Source organism: Haemaphysalis longicornis, unplaced genomic scaffold (genome assembly GCF_048455015.1).
Source record: "Haemaphysalis longicornis isolate Haplotype H1 unplaced genomic scaffold, Haemaphysalis longicornis Haplotype H1 scaffold_8, whole genome shotgun sequence".
NCBI classification, from domain to species: domain Eukaryota; kingdom Metazoa; phylum Arthropoda; class Arachnida; order Ixodida; family Ixodidae; genus Haemaphysalis; species Haemaphysalis longicornis.
In genome coordinates this window covers 90,023,801-90,040,009 of record NW_027526445.1, presented here as the reverse complement: position 1 = coordinate 90,040,009, position 16,209 = coordinate 90,023,801, and the positions used below count along the sequence as shown (strand labels likewise).

The 16,209-nt window shown below is 43.2% G+C and overlaps 1 protein-coding gene across 2 annotated transcripts; it reads left to right on the top strand.

The window, feature by feature from the left end:
- Positions 1-712: 712 nt before the first annotated feature.
- Positions 713-15,515, top strand: LOC144148919 (PI-PLC X domain-containing protein 2-like). 2 transcript variants are annotated; one of them, XM_077680448.1, is made up of 3 exons: positions 713-795; positions 8,447-8,527; positions 14,171-15,515. In XM_077680448.1, exons 2-3 carry the CDS (start codon positions 8,458-8,460, stop codon positions 15,406-15,408), a joined length of 1,308 nt encoding a protein of 435 aa, XP_077536574.1. In that variant the 5' UTR covers positions 713-795; positions 8,447-8,457; the 3' UTR covers positions 15,409-15,515. The 2 variants fall into 2 exon arrangements, with proteins under 2 accessions (XP_077536574.1, XP_077536573.1); XM_077680447.1 differs by lacking the exon at positions 713-795 and adding an exon at positions 868-933.
- The last annotated feature ends 694 nt before the right edge of the window (positions 15,516-16,209 follow it).

Below are 16,209 nucleotides of genomic sequence, written 5' to 3'. Positions count from 1 at the left end.
ATGAAAATCAGAACAGAGAAAAGACGGGCGCATCATTTATTTGTGGGGATTACGTTGTCTCCCTATGCGGACATCCTTAGCGAGAGCTCAGTTTCAAGACCTAAAATTAGCTGCAGCTAGATATTCGACTAAAAAAAACTCTAAAATTGTCCATTGAAACGTGGTTATAAATTTTAGAATACTTTGTCGCTTTATTTTGGAGTGTTTTGAGCTTTATGTGAGCACAGTCTTTTAAAGAATACGGCGTCTCGCAGAGGAGAGCAACAAATACTGAAATATAGCTATTGTGCGGATGGGCGTATCGTCAGAATATATTTGTTTGTGAAGAGCAAAGAAGTGCAATTTCGCTGTAGGTTATCATAACGCACCCTTAGAAATTGAGAAATTCAACAGCATCCCAGAGCCCGCCTCCACACGCATGTCGACCTTCAGAGATTCACACCTAGTTTTTCTCGTTTTCAGCACTTGTTTGTAATCAATTGGTGTAGCTTGTGAAAAAATACCTGGAATAAAAATAGGTGTACAGAAAGTTACAAAATTACAAAAATGTACTCGCACCATGGATAGTTTTGTTTTTTTACTGCAACCAACCAATTCCGAAAGAACGGAGCGGGCGCATTATCTGGAAGAGCACTCGAGATTATGATGTACGCGGCCCTTTGGCTGTCGTCACACGATACCGCGCTATGTTTTGATAAGATATGGCAAATGCAGGGCTTGCGAAGAGAAAGCGCTGATCAGTCACCCGTCGGGTGCTGGAGAACTTGGTATCTCATCCGCCGTGGCGACAGAAAGGTAAGCTGCTATCATCCTGTGGTACTTCATATGTTGAATATTCAGCATCATTTTGTCTGCAGGGAAATATTAATCAGGAGCCACACTCCACTCGCATGTCCCCGACAGGAAAAGCATCTTCGACAACAAAGCTACATGGTGATATTGAGGTTCGTTTATAGTATTTAGGTGGCTCAAATTGGCTATCATAATTTAAAGCGATTAACACCACCCAAGCCACGAAATACATGTGACGTTACAATTATTCATTTCGCATTCATGTCAGATGCTATGGCGACAAATTGTGCTGTACGTTGCTGCTTTCGGGTGTGCAACCCCTGTGTACTGGTCTATAAATGTCGGCTTATGTTTCGATTTGTATCTTACAGAACGGCACTAGAATTTTACTTAAACACGATACTTATTGAGTAATGAGTTTTTAACAAGTGTCCTAACCCCGGAACGGCTCATACTTCCGGTAGGTAAGCAGAAACACATGATGTAACGTATGCTTTTAATATAGTAAGCTATGGTATTCTTATAATGCGGGGTAATATTCCGCATACAATGGTTGTCTGCTTCAAGCGTCCTCACTTTTTCTCTTGGGTTTACTCCAACTTGAACAGACAGACGCGACGTGTGTTTGTTTACGGATAAAAAAAACCCCGAAAATGGTTGTGCAAGAGAAGGCCTGGAGGCTGTTTCCGGAAAACATTGCCCCTGAATAATATGTACATGACGCTATTGTTATATTATCTCGGAGTTTTTTTTATTTGTATTTGTAGCAGTGGGCTTTGGTGCACGCATTTCTGCCCTTGCTGCAGCAACTAAACAAAGAGGGAAAGAGTGCACAATGCAAGAGTAAAAACCAGGTTACTAATGCTATTGTTGTGCAAGTAATGCAAAAAAATGACTTTTCAACGTGGCCTTTTGTTTAGTTTTCGCTAACGCTTTCCCCTCCTCGAAGGACAGAACCGTTTCATGAAACAAAATTGGCTGTCCGTTTCTGCGCTGTTTTGTGTACTTCGAAAGACGCAAAACAAGGAATATTTTGTGTTTAAACTAGTCTCTACAAGTTTTTTAAATGCTAAAGCATCAAAATCTCCAGTGCCACAGAGCAACCGACCTTTATTTTCTTGTGGGACGGGTGGCAATGGCGCTTTTAATAATAATCTTTCAAGTGTAATGGTTTTAACAGTAGGTATTAATTATAGATTATCTAAACGGTTATACCAATATTTGGGAAAAATATGAAGATCATGTTATTACAACGTTTTTTTGCCCAAAGTTATAACTGCCAGTTTTGTGCACCGGTTTACTAACCACTTTATGCTCTGGAAAGGCGAAGACAAGTTTTATAAATTTGGATTGTTTCTGCATATATAAAAATGGGAGCGTCTTTGCTTGGCCCTACGTCTTTGCTTGGCCCTTGACATACTGTCGAGCAAGGTTCAGCGTTAAGTGGGCCTTGGAGCATATATTCTTTAATTTGAACGTTTTATACTGTTGAGAAATTCACTTGGGTGACTCGGGTGGCCTTGGACAGTATTTTAAACGATACGTCGCACGCACGGATTGGCGCACTGACCAGCAAAAAAACTTAAAACAAATATTTTTCTTTCAAAAGACTCTGGCCCGTGGAGGTATCTTTGCACCCGCTCTGCAAAAAACAAATATGAACACGTCTGGCGGCACGTTCTTGCTAACAGACATGACGAGATATAATTGTAAACTTGCTAACTCGAATGCTGAAATAATACAAACGGAGACGAAGGCGTTTTTAAATTTGAATTTCCCCAAAAATGACTTTGTTCAGAGCAATACAGTGACTTTCGTCTACCACTGGAACCGTGGCGCTCGCTTTAAATTACAAAAGTTGGGTTTCCCCAAAGGTGTCGGTTGATTGTTTTCCTTGTAATAACAATTCAATTAGTGAATCTTAAAACCAGGAACTCTAGTAAAGTAGAGATGTATTTATAGATATTGTTGCTTTTGTTGCAATAGGTCTTTGTATCCACGGGCCATTGATTTTGAGGTCGCTTCTTCCACACTGCTGTTTTTTTTCCCTGTGACGCCTGCAAGGTTTGCAGAGAGATCTGTAACACTGTTGAAAATAAATGTAATCGTGTCATGTAGAATTTACGTGTATTTATTTTCAATAAATGCGTGACGAATTGAAGTAAGAAAATCGTATGTGTCTTCTCGTTGGTAGAAGCCCAATGCGGCAACCCCCGACACTCAGAATATCACTCTAACGTTTTATGAGTCATATTTTATTTTTGCAATCAGAATAGTGACATTCTGACCCGAAAGGTGACGCGTTCAAACACACTAAATTCGCACCACTTTATTCCGAAGGTCAATGAATCGCTTCCACCAGACATTTTGTTATACTTCTGTCTCTCAATGTGAACTGCGCAAGTTTTGCGGGAAAGCAAAATTTACAGCCAACGTTCGGGAATTGCGCATCCTGATAAATATACATGCTGTAAATAACATAAAAAGGGCAAAAATTCCGTCACCCTAACGACTTTCGTTTCATGTGTAAGTTTCAATGTCAGATTGCAGGCGTATGCGATTTACAATTTATGTTCAGAGGCAATAAATTGCAGTAGGTTAAACGCCTTACCAAAAGGTTTCAAATGTTTTGCTATAGCAACCATGTCGCTACGCGAAGTATAATAATTACTATTCCAAGTTTCAATGGCCGCGACTTTTACCTGTAGCATTTTCATTGAGGTTGATGGTCATATTCAAAGCTAATTGACCGCATATTGATATGCTTAAACGCTGTCTGGGTACAATATCCTGATAAAAAATTCGACTTTTGTTTCATTAAAGTCAGAAAATGTTGAAATTGTTTCAAGGGGAAATTAATATTACATACCAATGTTATTTTAGATTAGCGGCAGAGACAACAGCTTTTAAGATTTATTTGGTTGAAGGGACCGCCGTGGTGGCTCAGTGATTAAGGCGTTGCGCTGCTGAGCACGAGGTCGGGGGTTCGATTCGCGGCCATGGCGGCTGCTTTTCTGATGGAGGCGAAATCCAAAATGCCCGTGTTGACGAGATTTCGGCGAACGTTAAAGACCCCCCGGTGGTGAAAATTTATCCCGAGCCCTCCACTACGGCGCGCCTCATTGCTGGCGTTGCGTCTGCGCGTTAAACCATGCAATCAATCAATCAATCAATCAGTCAATCATTTGGTTGAAGAGCAAGAACGATTCAAAATGTTGTCACTCTTTCTATTTCAGTTAAAGACGTTAATGTTTCGGGAGGACATTTGATAACTTTGGCGCTTATCCACTTCGCATTCCACCATATTGTTCCTCAGGTGGCTTGTCAACACAATTTGAGGTAATGTGCTTGTGGGGCTTGAATCCACTTGGTGCTTGTTTTATGTGTAAAGAATTATTTCTTAATGCTGTTGCCCTCGTACCAACAAACGAGGATCCTTAAACTTGAAATCGTTCTAAATATAAGGAGGGAAGGCGCAAATTTATGCCTTTTGTAAAGGTAAAGGAATAATACAACGGCGTCTTAAACCTCTAGCCTCAGTAGATAACAGGCTGCGTGAGATCGCGGAGAACAGGCTCCCCCCAAAAATTGAGCTAAGGGCATTTGCCTCACGAAACAGTTATTGCAAAATTAGGCTAAATATGTATCTTCTGCAGCGTCGAAGAGTATTCGAATATCTTCTAAACCCACTTTACTAGGAATCGCACCTGATAAACACGTTGTTGGCTTTAAAATGATTACCACCCCGTCCCAAACATAGTTAAGGGCAGCCGGGAAGCTTTCCCACATACACACTGCATAAAGAACGCCCTGACTTTCGCTAAACTACGTGCAACCGTCACTTAAAATGCGTATAACGAATCGCCAAGCCTTCATAGTTCCGAATCGAAAACGAAGAACTAACCAATGTGACCATCTTTGCGCAGTAACTAAACGTACCTACGAATTATGTAACCGTACACCGATATGTGGTTTATCAGTTAAAGGTATACTATTGTACTCCTTCTTCATATTCGATGAGTGTATTGTCTTATATAGAAACGGTCCACTTTCCCAAGTTTCAAGTAACTGCTGTGACACAGTACAAGCCCGGCTTCACGCGTGGGCCATGTGTCTAAAGATATTATGAAATCTTTTCTATCCACCAACTAGTCTTTTAATAAATCGTTTAGCTCTTTGACATGACGACCTTCGTTCCAATAAAAATCTTTCGCTTTAAAATATCAATATGAGTACGGACTAGAGAAGTCGCTTCATGGTCTCCGCCGATTATTGTTTGCTTTACTTCTTCATCGCAGTATACCCGCTTTCTGCGAATTTTACTCAACGCCTTTCCCTTGTAATGCAATCCACTCAATCCAGAAGAAAAGACAAGTAGATGCGCTGCTACCACTTCAAACATTCCAATGAAACAAAACTTAGAATTAGCCATCTTTGGTAAAGCGAGTGTACTTGAAATATTTTTTTTTGTATTTTCACTTCAGTAGCTTGACACGACGTGGAATGTGACACAAACTCTACGGTACAAGGCCCAAGCGCTAATCTCAAGTCATTCATTTTATCTTGCGGACATAATGCGTAGTACAATCTGACGGTAGAACAGAATTCATCGGAAAAAATAGCGAAAGTTCACCGTTAAACAAAACAATAATACCACTTTATCTCCACGTTAGAATACTGGAGTTACACATGCTAGTACAATGGCATACAGGTTACACCAGTATACGCCGCCGGTATTAAGATAAGTTCGGTTTTACAACGGTCTAGTCCAGTCAATAATTTTATCTCGTGGACTTATTGCATACGTACATTCTTACGCTAGATAGAATTCGCCACAGAAAACAGACAGAGTTCACCACTGCACATAACGATTACCAACGCTTTATCTCTGCTGTAAGGTAGGAACCTTTAACACTGAAGGTACACATGATAGTAAAGTGGAATCTCGTTACCTGGTTATACGAACCCGGGTTTTACCAACCGGGTTTTACGGCGGACTACTCGTGCTCCACAAAGTGCCCGTAGAAACAATGCAATAATACTTTGTGTAATCCAACGCTGTTTTATGTCTGACGAATGGTATCCAACGAACCGCCCGAAGTTCGCGACCAACCGACAGACAAAATGAAAGTTCCGTGAGCAGTTTCTGTGGGCGTTGAGTGTGCCCGAACGATTCTGTGAGCATTGCTATCTTGTCCGTCTCACCTTTTCTTTCTCTATCCTCCAGCAGCCGCTTCCTCCTCTTCACAGTCGCTTTCCCCTCTTCTCGCTGGTGTCGTCTCTTGTTTCGGAGCGGTGGCAGACACATTGTGCAACAGGTCTACATTTGGCAAACTCAGCAGTTAATCAGCAACCAAATTACGCTGAGAGGGTTGATTTTTCGGATGTGTTTGTCGAGGTCTTGTTTGCCAGGATTCACACTGGCGTGCCAAAATTGTTGAATTTGACTCCGTTACAAGGCCCGGTTTAATGCAGCGTGATTGGGACTTACATTGCGTTATTCTTCTAGCATTTACGTTTTTTATTCAATTGGTTTTTCCCAGCTCTATAAAGCATTCCATTGTTGTTTACATTGATTTTGGCTTCCAACTGCGTCACGCGAAACTGTACTGATAAGCGTGCCTGTGGTTCTTTGGTTAACACGACGCCCGCTTTGTAGGAAGCTTCTTTTTCACAGTTCCGAGAAAGTCGTATAATAGAAGTTCTGCTGCGCATTGAAGCTTTAGTGTAGGTTCGCTTTATTTTTTGTCCTTCTAATGAAAACAGAAACATGGGCGTAGAAGTGCCTTAGAGCCATCTAATTGGGATGCTATGTAGCTACAGTCTAGAGAAATCCGAACGACACGAATTGAACTTTTGCTAAAAACAGGCATATATGCATGCAAATTGTCGTGTCGTTTTGTCGTTTTAAAATTACGCTTCCGTTTGCAACAATGTCGAGGAAACAGCAGTCTTGTTTGCACTGATATCTTTAGCCACGGTAATATTTCAGCTCTTTTGCTGGCCTGGGGTTTGTTGGCCGACCGCCGGCGTGGGTTTCCTTGCTGACCACGGTGCAGGTTTACCGAAATCGCAAAATGTAAACTATTTTAAGTGACCGCTGATGTGGTAATTATGTGTATTTTTTCCTACAAACACAGGAAGTCTGACAGCCTTGAGTGCGCCACGGGTGAAAATGGCATTTTTTTTCTGAATTCAAAGGGTCCAGCCTGCGAAAGGGGAAAAAAACTTCTTTAAACACGTTGTTTCTGCAGCGCGTTCTCACGTTTGGAGATTTCTGCAGAAAAACGCGAATGTGAGTGAGGCACTGCTGCACGTACCGGCAAATCTTGCCACTAATGAACAAATACCACAGTGCCCGTTTTTGTGATCGATTTACTATAGTTTCATAGGTTCATGCAGTTTACTGAAATCATAGAATGTTGCGATACTTTCTTTCTGCGCACGATGTACTATACGAAAAAAGCTTGAGTCTTAAGTTTATCAAGACACTCGTTTGAAGCGTGCACTCTAACCTCGCTATAAAGAAGTTGAAGGGAAGACGTAATTATTTAGTCATACCCATTATTCGTTATATCAGTTGTAACAGCTTATGACAATGTATGCGGAGTTCTGTGCACAACTATTAGCATGCCAAGAAGAAAACCGCGTCGCGGCCCACTGTAAAACTAAGCGCTCCCGCATGCGATGGCTATTGAACAGAAGACAAACATTTTGCTTGTTCAGGCGCACACTGTCTATTTTACTGCCCGCTACATATTGCTGAACAAACGTCCATGATACTGCTTTTGTTTCGGATAACGCAAGCGAAGACTTTCCTTTCGGGGGTCGCCACCGCGTTGATCCCGTTTTCGTCGTCGCCATGAACGCCGAAGAAATGACGAAGAGTGTCAATCTCATCGCTGCGACGAGGTTGTCATGTCGAACGTGTGTGCACACGAGACCGCGGCGCCTTCGTCATCGCTTCCGTTGGTCTGTCCGGTGAAATCGGCGACAACCACACCGTCGGGCGCTCCTCCGTAGTGACCGCGTCGGCATCGGCGTTGAGCGAAACCACGTTGCTCCTCTTCACATTGCCGTCACGTCGCCCGTCCGCCCGCTCGCTCCTCCCTGCCGGCTGACCGAGGAGGATGTCTCGCTCGGCCGCGCATGGCCGTCAGGTCTACGCGGGAGATTTGGAGCAGCCAAGGAGGCTAAAAAAATTGCTCCTTGGAGAAGCCACGCCGAACGAGTGTTGAACTCTGCGGAACACTTCACGCGCTGCGGTCGGGTTTTTTTTAATCTTTTTTTTTTTGAGGGGGGGGGGGGGGTTGCGGGAGAGACCAATATTGTTCGTTATATCCACTGAAACGCTAATTTTACATCATTTAGAATGATGTGTCAAATGCAACGTTCTCTTCGTAAATTTCAATAGAAATTTCATTTACTTCGTTATATCCCTTATTTCCTTGCATCCCGTTATTTTATAACTAGGTTTGGGTGTATCTCAAACATCGACTAAGTAGAAAATGAAATTTTCAAATTAGTCGATGTGTATAACACTGGTTAGCCGCAGATCAAATAATCCTAACCGGCTGCCCAGAATACCACGTATCTACAGCACGTAGACAGAACGCATGGAACGGCTAAAATACCATGTCGTTTTTTTTTTCAGGAATTTCCAAAATGAAAGCGAAGACGGTCGTATATATAGCTGCTGTGCTGATGACCATGGGACAACAAGTTTCGGGAAAAGGTTGGTAATTATAGCCCATAGTTCACTTTCTATATTATGATGGAACAACAAAACCTTAAAGGAGGCCTAAAGAACACTGAAGGAAAATTGCCTTACTTCTGTTTTTGCTTCTATTGCATTGACTGGCCCAAATAAACATTTTGTCATCCTTTATCCAGTCGATACAGCAGCACTATCGAACATCGTTATAACTAAGTAGTATCCGGACACTGATTTAGCTCGTTACATGTGATATTCGTTCTCAGCGTCGAGCTAAAAATCGATTCAAAACAATGGATAATCTGGCTCGCGCGAAACTCCTTCATACGAAAACGCATTATTTGAATTTTTGAACATGTTATAAACAATGTAGCCCTTATCTTTCTTCTTGTGGCATTTCAAGCTCAATGAACCTTAACATGAACCCTTTAATTACAACAGAACAAGGTTCATTTGACAAAACACGCCTGCGTTCAATTTTTAACGATGTGTGTTCAAATTTTACCGATGTTCAATGTGTGATCTTGGTCTGGTGGCTGTTCACAGCACTGAGCAGGAGGAAGCTTTCCACACTTTCCTTCTTCTGCAGTTTTGGCGTCCTTACTCCAAGTAGCTTCTCTGTCTATTGGCCGAACATTTCCTCGTTATATCTGATACTGCGCATGGTCCTCACAGTTTCACTTTCGTTAGAAAGGAATAAATGTAATTGAACTTAAGCGTGACCAAGCAAAGTCCGCTTTTAGTTCCCTATACCCGATAATTCGCTATATCAGGGTTCGTTATAACAACTTACAACGATAGTTCGTTTATAAAGCCTGGAAAGAAATGAACATACAATGCACCCTTCGAAGTAGCCGCAGCAACTAAAGGTAGTGACGCACATTTAACGATGCCTTTGGACGATGTCCAAAATTCAAATTCAAACAATGTTCCATTTCTCTTTTGAGCGACAAACCCGCCGCGGTGGCTCAGTGGCTAAGGCGTTGCGCTGCTGAGCACGAGGTCGCGGGTTCGATTCCTGGCCGCGGCGGCCGCTTTTCTGATGGAGGCGAAAAGCAAAAACGCCCGTGTGTTCGAGATTTCGGCGCACGTTAAAGATCCCCAGGTGGTCAAAATTAATCCGGAGCCCTCCACTACGGCGCGCCTCATCGCCTGCGTTGCGTCGGCGCGTTAAACCCTACAATCAATCAATCTTTTGAGCGACAACATGCTTAGCATGGCTTGGTCAGCATTGTCAATATCTCGGGAATTTGCATATCGCACTTCGGCCATGTTGTCAGCAATAGAATACGTCAGATAAGCCTGTCAGTACCGCTTAGAATCGCAATATTTATTAGCCGAGGCGTACATACTGACTGTGCGCCATCCAAGTCATCGGAGACCCCCGCCTTTGAAGCTTGCTTGGGCCGGCCATGGGCCGTAAGGGCGGTGTCCGCACAACACTATGAGTCAGCTTCATCGGCACTGAGCGCGCAAATATACGCTTCTTAAGTCAACCCCACGTCAACGGGACCTCGCCAGTGGGTCAGCGTCCATTTCCACGCAATCTGCCAACTCGCTCGCGCAGCGATGCCGCAAAAAGATGGTGCGTTCAGTATAGAAAATCCTACATATGTGCGTGAAATGTACTCCTAAAAGTCTGTTATTGGAGATTCGAACGTGCCGACAGCGACATAATGCCCCTTGTTAGACACTCAGCTATTGACCCAGGGCTGTCGCAGATTTGAATATAAGGTATATATTATATGTCCGGGCGAACGACTTTTATTTCAACATTTCCAGCAGTTCCGCTTAACATTTCTTGAATAACGCTCGCTCAGTAAGCATCGTCTTCATTGCTGCATTTATCTTATTTCTAAAGCCTGCGTTCCTCGGCCGGAAATGTGATAAGAAATGGATAGTCGGGCTGCTGTCCTACGTGCTCATTCACCGTGCGCAAATAGTGCTTCTATCCCATCCCTTGGTTCCACAATTTGCCTTAGAATACTTCGTTGAACTCTTTGACGGGCTTTCTTGGCCTCATATTTTTTTACTAGTGTACCAGTCAGCGAAGAGCGCATGTCCACTTGTGTGGCGGTGCTTTGATTTCACAGGCTTTGAAAAGATTGGTACCGTCTACACGAGAAGTAAACGAACATTTTCAAAGCACAGATCGTTTCTTTGGTCAGTCTTAACAGAGCGAAAGAATTGGGGCGACCCGCCGGTGGCCGGCGTACTCACTCTGCGTATGGTCGGCGAGCCGCCCACTAGGGCAGTCAAACCAAACAATCTCGAGTGAACGTAATATGAAACAGCATAGGAAAATCAGCCGTTGGGATGCAGAGAGGAGAAAGGCATTTTATATTTGAGTTTTGTACTAGGTAAAGTATTGTAAGCAAATCGAGAATGGTCGAAACAGTGATCGGGCCCCAGACTCCAATTTGCACTCGAAATCCCAGAATGCTTCAAAATAACGTTAGTGTCTCTTTAAAATATGCAATATAAGACGAAACACTTGAGTACATAATATTGGATTCACGCACGTCAGAAGTGAGTTGAAAGCGATTGGCTAATGTCATTCCTCACTGAACCGCTCTGAGTGTTCCGTGTTAAGGTTGTGAAATTCCATCTGTTTAAGAAATACCTCCAAATTTCCGCAATCTAAATCGCTGAAATGGCACCTCGACAATGGGACGTGCCCTGCGGGAGAGATTTGCCCTAAGTGCCCTGCGGGAGAGATTTGCCCTCCCGTAAGTCTTGCCATGCGGGCCCTATTCTATTTTTGGAAGAAAATGGTGAAAACAGCTCCCGTGAGGGCATTCAAACCGCATTCCTGGGATCACTGGCGCACTGCCATTCACCAATGCAACGACGGCGACTAAAAGCTGTAACAAATACCGCCGCACAAATCGAAACTCCATAACGGCACTCCAAGTCCTCCCGGAGTGGCGTGCATTGATGTTCGCTCAAACAAGTTGTGGCGGCGCTCAAGCGCCTACGTTTTTAATATTGCTGTTCTTTTGACACACTTTTTGTACAGCGACTAGGGCCTAAAACTCTGATTTCTTTCTCGCTCTGTATGTTAACTCAAGGTATTTATATATTTCTATTGTTTCACCAGATAGAATGCGTTTCTTGATGACGACTATTTCTCAGTACAAGACTGCAGATGGAGGTGCCAAAACACGAAAGCCACTGTACGTCACACAATTGATCTTTGATGTCGGTTTTCTTTCGCTAATTAAAAAAACAACAAATTGCGCTAAAAAGGACGTTAAATAAGAGTGAGAAATATTGTTTATGACGAGTGCAGATTGCACAGTTTATTATTATGGCAGCTAATGATCACAATTTTCTGCCTGAAAAGAAGAATCAGCCACCTTTCAGCGAAAAAAATGCCACATCTACTGTGTATGGCATTTCGGCTGATCTGGGGATGTTGAAGTATACTGAGAGTGACAAATATCCCATAGCTCTCGCCTACAGCTCTTGCATGGCCAGACACTGCTTCGGTCAGTTATGCTGCAATCTGTATCCGCACCCTTATGTTCTTGTGAAATAAAGGGTTAATGACACAGACACACTACATAAACGCATACACAAACGCAATGACCAACACATGAACGCACTTGAGCATGCACTGTTAACACAACTGGAACACTGTAGGTCACACGAGTCTTTAATCCTATATGAACTACGGAAAATGCCCACCATGCCTTTTTTATAATATTAAGAGACATTAAACGACTACGTTAAACATGTTTCAGGGTGTTTGTGTTATTTTTAAATATACCCAAAGACAAATTGTAAAAAAAAAACATAATGCTCAAAATGAAAATGAATAACAAACTTGACATATACTTTTTGCGGAAAAATAAAAGCAAGGCGCAAGGCTACATAGCACGTCAGCCATAATAAGTAGTGTGGGTTCGCTTGAAAGGTGTACTGTTCGCCGATCATTAACGTTTGTTTTTCTGTAATAAATATATATTGTAGTTTTGTGCATGGGTATTTCCAATTTACATAAGCTTTGTTGATTTCGGAGCAGCAACACACGACACAACTACAACCGCTTAAAGAAAATATGTTCAGTGCAAGAGGAATGAAACGAAACATACAAGATGAAAAGCGTAGATATGAGACAAAAAACCACTTGAGCCAGCTAACGTTTGTGAAAGACATCAATAATTGCTCAATATAAAAAAAAATAAGTTTATTCGCCTGGAATATATATTGTCGCAAACTTGAACAGCAACAGTCCTTGTGCAACAAAAAAGCTATCGAAATGCCTTGCTATATTAGGGCAAATAGGTGTCCCCGAGAGAAAAACAGAACATTAGATTTCAATACAAGATCAGATTCAACTTCCCGTATTAAGTGGGGTTACCGTTTAAAGCGGGAATCACAAACCAGCGCCATCCGGACCGCATGCTGCCCGCGGGAAGGTGTGATGCGGCCCCCACTAACCAGCTTCATCCGTCAACACCCCCAAATTTTGTAAGCCTCACCTGGTGTATCTTTCTAGGACATAGTTGTGGCTGTTAGGGAGAAGGATCTTAGAAAATTGTACATATATTAGTGTGAATGGTTCGGTAGTTTGATTGTTTGCGTTTGTGGTTTTCTTTACTGGGTTTTGTTTGTTCGAAGTTAGCTCTTTGATAAATGTAGTTTTCCAAGCTTTCATAGCTTCCTCATGTCCTTTCCCAGCCGGTAGAGACGCATGACAAGAACAGAGATTTTTTTAGGGACGAAGCCCTTTATGGGATCGGATGTCGGCGCCTCCTGTCGTCGTCGTAGTCACGGCAAAACACCATCCCCAAACACCGAGGCACTCGTTTTTCCAGCGCCTCGAACTACAATGTACCCCATAAAAAAAGAACGCACCACGTTACTAGTTTTCAAGGCATTTCGCTAGAACCCTTTTTGTTAAAGCAAAGCTGTATACCTCTATCCCCTACGAATAAATCTGCGTACGCTAAACGCCAATGCGCCAAGAATACAGCTATGCACCACATTGTTCACTCCTCCGCAGGTTGCGCGTTAGTGAAGACAGCGGTGGATTTTTCTCATAGGATATCACCGTGTTGATTACAAAAAATGGTGGCGATAGGCATAAAACGAGGGAAATTGTCTTTTCTGGGATCAACGACCCTATATTTTGAGCGTTATCGGGATGAATGCTCCTGAAATCCGGGCACCTCAAGTTTAGGTGCCGTTCAGTATAGGAACGAGAGGAAGTGTGTGCGTTAAGATCAATAGAGCTTTTTTCCGACCGTCCTCATGCTAACTTTTCTCTACTTGGTGCTTCCTTAACTAAGGTGTCTTTCCTGGAGGACCAGTGAAAGCTGATTGGCTAAGGTCAACGTAACTTTGTTCCGAACGTAGACGTACGCAGTGGTCTCTAATCCTGCATCAAATCATTTTAGGCACCGTTCCTTGTAAGCAAGTGAAAGTTTTCGCAGGATCAGCAGACTTATTTTGAGCGTCCTCATACTCAGTGGTCATTTCTCTATGCACCAATTTTAGTTACCCTTACGAAGGAACCAATACAGTAATTTTTTTCGGGGCCCAGCCCTTTTGTGCTAAGCTTGCTCTTACTTATTGGAGCTTTGATCCCTACATTTTATTGGGAAGGACCTATCCTGGTAAATATTTCTGTGCTAATTTACTCCTTGAATTTTGCAGGTTTAAAACCACGGGGCGTCTACCTCACCGTGTCCTCATACGGAGGATTATTCCACAAGCCTGACCAATTTGAAATTAACTGGTATGGAGTGGACGACGCCCATCAAAACAGAACATTCGCAGCCATTCTAAGGCAGAGTCCTAAGTCCACTGATTGGAATATTTCTCCCAAGTATCCGATAACGGAAAGCGTTGGACGAGTGAAAACATCGGTTGGATTCCCAGGCTTTCAAGTTGAGCGCCTGATGACCGGCGAATGTCTCGGGTACTGGGCCGTCCTGGTAAATGTGAATGACGACGGCGAAAAGGCAGCTATTGTAGATTCATCCTGCCTGCGTGGACGCCCTAGATGGATGCGGGAAAATTGCTGCCATATCGCTGGACTGAAACTGGATGAACTGTTCATTCCTGGAACTCATGACTCGGCCATGTATCGGGTGCGATCCGGTTGGCCAATTGGTGGATTCATCTTTACCCAGGAGCAAACAATACTGGAGCAGCTCGCATTCGGAATTAGGTCACTCGACCTGAGGGTGGGCTTCATCGATGGTGTTTTCTGGGTTGTTCACGATAGGTTCAAGGCACAGGTCACTGTTGAAGCTGTTCTGAAACAAGTTAGGGGCTTTGTTATGACGACGGGAGAGATTGTCATCCTAGACATTCACCGCTTCACACAAGGTTTTCACGAAGGGGTGGATCCTGTCGAGGAACGTCATCGCATGCTCGTTAACCTGATACTGAAGACTCTTGGCGGTCAGGTGGCACCACGGGCTTTATTGAATGTCACAGTTGAAAGTATACTCAGCAGTTGCGGGCTTCTGCAAACTTACGAAACTAACAGCACGGTGTTTGTTATGTACAACTATAAGTATCAAGGACCACACTCTGAGTTTCTGTGCCCAGGACTTGTGCAGAACTGGGCAGACGCCCAGGATGTCAACACATTGTTAAAGTACCTACAGAAGGCCGCTTGTCGGAAAACACTTGGGACATTGTCCTCGGCGCAAGCAGAACTAACAGACAAATTTCCGAAGCAAATCGACGTTCTTCGCGAGTTAGCAGAGCTCGTCAACTTCAATGCTACAAACGCATTTCGGGAGTTATACTGGAACTGTACAAACGTGGTAACGTCAGACTACTTTCTTGGTACCGGCATGATTGAGCTGGCCATAGAGGCGAATCAAGTCAGAGGTGCAATCAAAGATCGTAGCGAGGAACGCGGAAAATGCGGGCAATAATGGCCTCAAAGTAATCGATATTACAGTTGTCTTTGACAGGTAAAGACTTTCTGCTAGCAAAATATTATTTTCTCCGCATGCAGATAATAAACTTTGATATAATTATTTGCAGTAGTGTATGCGCCGAGAAAAATATTGCCAGAATATGTGGAGGAGATGGATTCTCTTGGGTGCTAATATTGAATGAAAGTAGTGAATCTAAGACTCAGTAAGTTAAAGGCCTTCATTTCATGCCTTCACCTCGGAAATAGTACAAAAACGACAGCAGCAGGGCTATGTGAACAAGTTAGAGCCTGTTCCCTTATTCAAAAACCCCAATACACAGAACAAAACAAGATTCCAATAACACAACACGAGTTAGCCACTATGCTTCATTATCATGGCAGCCAAAATACATCTGAATAAGAGACATACAAAACATTTCCAATGGGCAACAACCATGAAGATTAGGTGAAGAATTGCCACAACACGTCTGCCGTAGTAGCACAGCGTAGCTTCGCACAAATACCAAATATTCTTTTTAAGTATTGTTACACGGTGAAATAGTGTACGATTTCTTCTTTATGTGGAATGGGAGGATTTCCCTGCTTCACGGTCTGTCGGCTCAGGATATAGCGAGAGGGCCTCACAGGAACGATGACTGCAGTGCTCTGAAGGAAGAGCTACATATTGATTAAGTGTTTCACGTTGACTCCCACGTTATCGCGTTCTACCGAAGACAATAATTTCCCAGCGACCCGTGCGCTTTGGAGCGTCTGCTAGACAAGGGAATATAATAGACTGTGCGCCTACGGTCCATGA